The sequence below is a fragment of the Pongo pygmaeus genome, chromosome 12 (genome assembly GCF_028885625.2).
Source record: "Pongo pygmaeus isolate AG05252 chromosome 12, NHGRI_mPonPyg2-v2.0_pri, whole genome shotgun sequence".
In the NCBI taxonomy this organism is placed as follows: domain Eukaryota; kingdom Metazoa; phylum Chordata; class Mammalia; order Primates; family Hominidae; genus Pongo; species Pongo pygmaeus.
Window position 1 is genome coordinate 109,125,579 of NC_072385.2, and position 7,358 is coordinate 109,132,936.

The 7,358-nt window shown below is 51.8% G+C and overlaps 1 protein-coding gene across 8 annotated transcripts in view; it reads left to right on the forward strand.

The window, feature by feature from the left end:
• Positions 1–7,358, forward strand: part of ADCY3 (adenylate cyclase 3) — a 102,537-nt gene that overhangs the window by 91,809 nt on the left and 3,370 nt on the right. For 3 of the 8 annotated variants that reach the window (XM_054475219.2, XM_054475217.2, XM_063648887.1), the window contains 6 exons: positions 1,599–1,858; positions 2,154–2,216; positions 3,688–3,772; positions 5,261–5,419; positions 6,445–6,591; positions 7,171–7,290. In XM_054475219.2, coding sequence (XP_054331194.1) covers positions 1,599–1,858; positions 2,154–2,216; positions 3,688–3,772; positions 5,261–5,419; positions 6,445–6,591; positions 7,171–7,290 — 834 coding nt within the window. The remainder of the gene's footprint in view (positions 1–1,598; positions 1,859–2,153; positions 2,217–3,687; positions 3,773–5,260; positions 5,420–6,444; positions 6,592–7,170; positions 7,291–7,358) is intronic. The other 5 variants (XM_054475220.2, XM_054475218.2, XM_063648890.1 and 2 more) reach the window with 3 other exon arrangements.

A 7,358-nucleotide genomic window follows, 5' to 3' on the forward strand; every position in this document is an offset into this window, starting at 1 on the left:
TGGGCAACAGACAGAGCAAGACTCCGTCTCAAAAAGAAAAAAAGAAAGTAATTCACTTGCTGTAGGTCACACAGCCAGGAAGTGACAGAGTCCAGAATGGAGGCAGTTCTAAGTCCCAGTTCTGTGTGTTCTTCCTCCCTGAGGGGGCAGCCAAATGCTTTCTTGGGGAAAAGGGGCAGGAGTTGGGAGCCCAGATCTATTGGTTTAGAACTACTGGGCACGTATTGAGCACTACATGCCTGGAGCTGTCATCAGTGTTCTCTTGTCAGTTGTCACGGCCTCCTCTAATCGTCGTGGTACCATATACACTATCTTCCTTTTTTTCAAATATAATGTTATTGTTGTACTTTAACAATTGGAGCACACAAATACAACCGGCATGGAGACTTATTCTGGCAGTGGTATAAGTGAAAAAGCTCCAGGGCTGCAGCTAATCAGAAGTCCAGTGGGGGGCCGGGCACGGTGGCTCACACTTGTAATTCCAGCACTTTGGGAGGCTGAGGCAGGCGGATCACTTGAGGTCAGGAGTTCGAGACCAGCCTGGCCAAGATGGTGAAACCCCATCTCTACTAAAATACAAAAATTAGCCGGCCGCAGTGGCATGCACCTGTAATTCCAGCTACTTGGGCAGCTGAGGCAGGAGAATCGCTTGAACCTGGGAGGTGGAGGTTGCAGTGAGCCAAGAATGCACCACTGCATGCCATTAGGGGCGACAGAACAAGACTCCATCTCAAAAAAAAAAAAAAAACAAGTCCATTGGGAATGAGGAGTTAGGGGCTCCAGAGCCTACCTTGGCCAGGGGTTGCTGGTGCCCACTACCCAGGGAAGAGAAGCCCCAGGCCCCCTACATGTCACAACATGCCTGGAACCTGGCACCCAGGTGTGGAGGTCACCAATACACAGGGTCCTGGACACTATACAGGACACCTGGAGATGCTGTCACTCATGGAGGGGTAAAAAGCTAGGGAGGTGTAACAACTGCTCATGCTAGAATGACAAGGCGGGAATCACACAAGCAAGACAAGGTTGCCCTGTGGGTGAAAGTTACAAAACGGAGGGGTTGATTCCGGTTCTGGATGCGCTTTCTCCCGGCCGCATCTGCCCAGTAGCAGAACCAGTAAAGACTCCAGGAGGCAGTGAGTGTCCCCCCCAGTGGAAGGATTTGGGCAGAGACTAGCTGTCATCACGGGGAGGCTGTGAGTGGGGCTCATGGTCCCGTGGCCCTTCCTGAAGCAACAGTGTGATGTGGGGAAGAACATGTTGGATTTGAAGCCTAAAGACTTGGCTCCTACTTTTGGCTTTTCTGCTTGCTAATTGTGTTTGGGCAAATCTGGCCTGAGTTTTCTGTACAATAGGGACAGTACTAAAAATACTCGAGAGAGTTTTTGTGAATGTCAAATGAGGCAACGGCAAGGCTCTTAGCTGCAATTACTAACTTTCATATGATTAGTCCCTGGTAAATTTCCCCATCTTTCCCGGTATTTCTGGGGGAGCCGCGGGAGGTGGCAGCTGAGCGTGCACTACCATGCATAGCCCTCTGTGACCAGCACCTGCTGTTCTCTTGAACTTGTGTCCCCTCCCGCCGTCCTGGCCTCCAGCTCAGCTGTCTCCAGTACTACACGGGACCCGGCAATGCGACGGCAGGGATGGAGACGGAGGGCGGCTGCCTGGAGAACCCCAAGTATTACAACTACGTGGCCGTGCTGTCCCTCATCGCCACCATCATGCTGGTGCAGGTCAGCCACATGGTGAAGCTCACGCTCATGCTGCTCGTCGCGGGCGCCGTGGCCACCATCAACCTCTATGCCTGGCGCCCCATCTTTGATGAATACGACCACAAGCGTTTTCGGGAGCATGAGTAAGATGAAGCGCGACTGGGGATCTGTATTGTCTCCTTCCTTCCGCCCGCAAAGTCCTCAGTTCAAGCTCATGGGCCTATGCTGAGGTGGCTTTCTGCCACTAGGGGTCCTCAAAGGCTTGTTCAAGAACCAGAGTTCCTGGCTGCTCACAGACGTATCACTGGTTGGCTAGGACCTGAGAATAGATTCCTCCCATTCTCCCTGAGTGGAGGACTTGGGATACCCCGGTGCCTGGCTGGGCATCAGGCTCTTCTTCCCAGATGGGGCCTGATTGTGCTGTTATCTGTCCAACAGCTTACCTATGGTGGCCTTAGAGAAGATGCAAGGATTCACCCCTGGGCTCAACGGCACTGACAGGTAAGGGCCACGGCTTCCCCTCCTGGCCTGCGCTCACAGCCCTTCTTCTAGAGACAGGAATATAACAGGCCCAAGCCCCGGGATCTCACCCTCCCGGGAGGCACGTGACTTGACACGTGCAGGTTAGAGGAGCTGGCATGGGTTCCTCCAGGAGAGCTGCAGCAGAGGCAGGATGATTCTAGTATGGACCTGGACATCCAGGCCTCGCTGCGTGAAGGCCAGTGAGGCTTGGAGGGCAGCCGCAGTGCAGTGAGGAGGGAAGGAACTACCAGGTGGATGGCAGCTGCATGTAACTGGCTGGCAGGACAGACAGGCAGCAGGAAAATGAGGAGGGAGGAACATGCTTTGGATTTAGACCTGGCTTCTGAGCCTGCAGCAGGCAGTAATTCTCTGTGGGTTACAGGCAGGTCAGTTTCCATGAGTTGCAATTTCATCTCTTGAGGAGGATACTGAACCAGAAGTTCTCTAAGGTCCCTGCCAGTGCCAAGGTTTTAAAATTTTATGATTCTGTGACTTGAACAGACCTTCAAAGAAGTTTAGAAATAAAAAGATGACCTAATAGAAGAGGTGTAAGACCTGCATAGCCCTTCACAAAAGAAGAACTCTAAATGGCACTCAAGTAATCAAGGAAATGCCAGTTACACCCTAGTGAGATACCATCACACACGTACCGGTCCAGATAAGTCTGACAATATCAAGTACAATAGTAACTCTTACACTCCTGGTGGGAGTATGAGTTAGTACAACTATGTTAGAAAATATTTTGATCTATTTAGTAAGGTTGAAAATAAACCTGTGTCCCAGCAATTCCACTTCTACATACACACCCACGCAGACGTGTGTATATGTATATATATATACATATCTTAGAGAAATTCATGCACATACTCATGTCCCAGGATATGAGAATGTCCAAGGTGGCACTGTTCGTAATAGACATACCCCCTCCCCCAAAACAAATGAAAACAACCCAAATGACATCAACAGGAAATGGATACATAACTGGTATATTCATGCAGTGAAATACCATACGGCAATGGAAACTAACCACAGCTCCACATAAAAATATGGACGAACAACATAAAAAGCCATGGTGAGATTGTACCCCAGTCCCATGGCTATGAAATCCCATCACTGATGTCTCTTGCTTCTCCAAATTCCTGCATGGTTGTAGCTACCTCTGTGATCAGTCAGGCAACGCAGTGTTTCTTAAACACCTGGGGAGCAGCCCTGATGTGAATACCAGGTGCAGCCAGGAGGGGCCAGGGGTTGCCTGGCTGTTGGAGAGGAGCCCAGTGAGTTAAGAAAGCTTTACTGCCCAGGGGGAGCCCGACTTGATGTGAAAGGGCCTAAGGAGCTGGGGTGAGCTCTGGGGCTGCGGTGGCAGGAAGCAGCACCATCTAGTTGGAGGAAATCAGGCCCCCTCCGGGAGGCAGATGATAGCCCTTTCAGTTGCACACGCTCTGCCCAGCAGGCTGCCCCTGGTGCCTTCCAAGTACTCCATGACGGCGATGGTGTTCCTCATGATGCTGAGCTTCTACTACTTCTCCCGCCATGTGAGTGCCGCCTGCACGATCCCCGCTCTGTGCCCACAGCCCACAGGGCCTTCTGAGAAGCAGCCTCGGGACCTAAGCCCAAGCTCCTAAGGAATGCGGCTTCCCTTCACCCAGCCCCACACGTGAGCCTGGTCAGGCCACCGCCTTCTCTGTATTCAGGCTCCTTCCTCAGTCACACAGGAAGACAGTTCCTCACCTCGTGCGACCCCCTCCAGGATGGTGAAGGAAGCATGGGAGTGAAGGTGGGAGGGGATGGAGCAAAGGCACAGACATCTTGAATCAAATCAATATCCCCTAGGCCAGGGGCTCATGGCCCCTGCACTCCCCGTGGCGCTGAGGGACATTAACACAACTGACCACAGAGCCAGAAGAGAGAGGGAAGGGAGCTGATGGACTTTCTGTTGGGTTAAAAGGAAGAGAGAAGGCCGGTACAGTGGCTCATTTTGGGAGGCTGAGGGTGGAGGATCACTTGAGTCCAGGAGTCTGAGACCAGCCTGGGCAACATGGTGAAACCCTGTCTCTACTAAAAAATACAAAAATTAGCCAGGCATGGTGGCCCACACCTGTAATCCCAGCTACTCGAGAGGTTGAGGCAGGAGGATTGCTTCAATCTAGGAGGTTGAGGCTGCAGTGAGCTGAGGTCACACCACTGCACTCCAGCCTGGGTGACAAAGTGAGACACCCCACTCCCCCCACCACCGCACTCAACCCGACAAAAAAGGAAAAGAGAAGGAAGAGAGGGAAGAGAAAGATCCTCTGTACTTAGGACTCAATGTTAGCTCAAGTGCCCCCTACTGGCTTTCCAAGGAAGTACAGCCTTCCCAAGCCACTTCTCACCCAAATGGTGCCTGCTAGAAAGGGGGACTCCACCCTGAGTTGGGAGATCCCCACTGCTGCCACCTCCACGAGACAGACCTGCAGCTGAAATTAGGTCCCAAGAGGCCCCCTACACACGGAAGGCCTCCTGGATCTCCACTGTAACTACGGAGGCTGGGAACCACACTGCACTATTGGGTGGCCTTTTGATGAGGGGGAATCTTTGCAGGGTCTTACTTCCCTTGCCATTTAGCCATCTTCCTTCCAGCCTTTCCAAGGGGAGTTCCTCCATTCGCGTTCCTGTTTTCCTTCTTTTTTTGAGACTGAGTCTCACTCCGCTGCCCAGGCTGGAGTGCAGTGGTGCGATCTCGGCTCACTGCAACCTCTGCCTCCTGGGTTCAAGTTAATTCTCCTGCCTCAGCCTCCCGAGTAGCTGGGATTACAGGTACCCGCCACCATGCCCGGCTAATTTTTGTATTTTTAGTAGAGACAGGGTTTCACCATGTTAGTCAGGCTGGTCTCGAACTCCTGACCTCAGGTGATCCGCCTGCCTCGGCCTCCCAAAGTGCTGGGATTACAGGCATAAACCGCCATGCCTGGCCATTCCTGTTTTTCATCCTTCTATCCAGTGGCCAGCTTAGAGCGCATGCCTCGCCTTGTCTGTGTCTGTAGGTAGAAAAACTGGCACGGACACTTTTCTTGTGGAAGATTGAGGTCCACGACCAGAAGGAACGTGTCTATGAGATGCGACGCTGGAACGAGGCCTTGGTCACCAACATGTTGCCTGAGCACGTGGCACGCCATTTCCTGGGGTCCAAGAAGAGAGATGAGGTGAGGGGTGTGGCCTCAGCCCGGAACCATGAGGCCATTTGTCTCCATCTGTTCTTTCTTTCAGGCAGTCCCCCTGGGCCCAGGCCTTCTCAGGGACAGGGGACTGGGGCCTAGGTAGGGCTGAACCTAAACAGCAAACACAAATAAGCAAAAGAGGAGTTTCTCCAGTCTCTTGTAAAGTGCACTGCTGTAGGCATTGTGATGTGGGCCGTACAGCTCTGAGGCCATGTGTCAAGACTTTGGGTAGAGCCCACCTTTCTGTTGCCTGTGAACTTCTCCAAACAGAGTGGTTCCCAGCTCTATGGTACCCTCGTCCTCACAGCTGGGGCTGTTAGAGGAACTAGAGAAGCTGTTTTAAAATTTATTCAAAGTAGTGGCGGGGCACAGTGGCTCACACCTGTAATCCTGGCACTTTGGGAGGCCGAGGTGGGTGGATCATCTGAGGTCAGGAGTTTGAGACCAGCCTGGGCAACATATAGTGAAACCCTGTCTCTACTAAAAAATACAAAAATTAACTGGATGTGGTGGTGCACACCTTGTCGTCCCAGCTACTCAGGAAACTGAGACAGGAGAATCACTTGAACCTGGGAGGTGGAGGTTGCAGTGAGCTGAGATTGTGCCACTCTACTCCAGCCTGGGTGACAGAGCAAGACTCTGTCTCTCAAAAAAAAAAAAAAAAAAAGTAGCAATGAGCTATTTTTAAATTATTCAGAGTTGGGATAATCTACAGCCGGGCATGGTGGCATGTGCCTGTGGTCCCAGATACCTGGTGTTCAAGGCCGCAGTGCACTTCCATCATACCTAATCGTGCTTGTTTATTGCCACTGCACTCCAGCCTGGGAAACATAGCAAGTCCCAGACTCTTTAAAAAAAAAAAAAAAAAAAAAAAGCTGGGATAATCTGAGAGATGTGTGAGTCCAAAAAGCTGAGTGCACATGTCGTGCACGGAAGATAGATGCATTTCTCCAGCACATCATCCAGTCAGTCGGACATGCTTTGAGCACTCTGTCCACGCCTCTTTTTAGGAGCTGTATAGCCAGACGTATGATGAGATTGGAGTCATGTTTGCCTCCCTGCCCAACTTTGCTGACTTCTACACAGAGGAGAGCATCAACAATGGTGGTATTGAGTGTCTGCGTTTTCTCAATGAAATCATCTCGGATTTTGACTCTGTGAGTGCCCATCCACCCTGCACTCTGGCCATGAAGCCAGCCCATTCCACATCACATCCTAGGATAGGCTGCAGAGGCCAGAGAAACTGGCTCCATTTTCCCAGATAAGCCCCCTCCGCAATACACGGACTTCTGCAGCCACCTGGAACTGCTGGGCCGGGGAAGGGGAGGTGAGGTGGGAGCCCGGGAAATCACCCACAGGGTCACAGGATAAGGATAAGGACTGGCCAAGCAACATCTCGAGACCTCTCTGTCTTAGGACCCTCTCCTCAAATTCAGAGCCGGTCAGCATTGATTGGGTGACCTGTATACCAGGGAGAATGCTTTTACACATGCGCACCGCCCCCCTAGGAGACTGGAGATTTTATGTCAATGTTGAGGTTGTGGAAACTGAGGCCCAGAAAGTTAGGAAGTTCTCCCAGGATCATGTGGCTGATGAGCGGTAGACTAAGTAACAACTTTGATAGGAAAGTGTCTCCTGGGTTTATTGGGGTCCCTGTAAACAGGTACATCTGTCACTGGGTTAGGTCATTCATCTCCCTTGACTGCTGACAATTCTTTCCTGAATCCTGGCCTCAGCTCCTGGACAATCCCAAGTTCCGTGTGATCACCAAGATCAAAACCATTGGCAGCACGTATATGGCGGCTTCAGGAGTCACCCCCGATGTCAACACCAATGGCTTTGCCAGTTCCAACAAGGTAGCTAACCCCAGTAGCCAGAGAGGAGATGAGGCTCTGCCCCCAGGCAGCCCAGACCTAGCATGCGG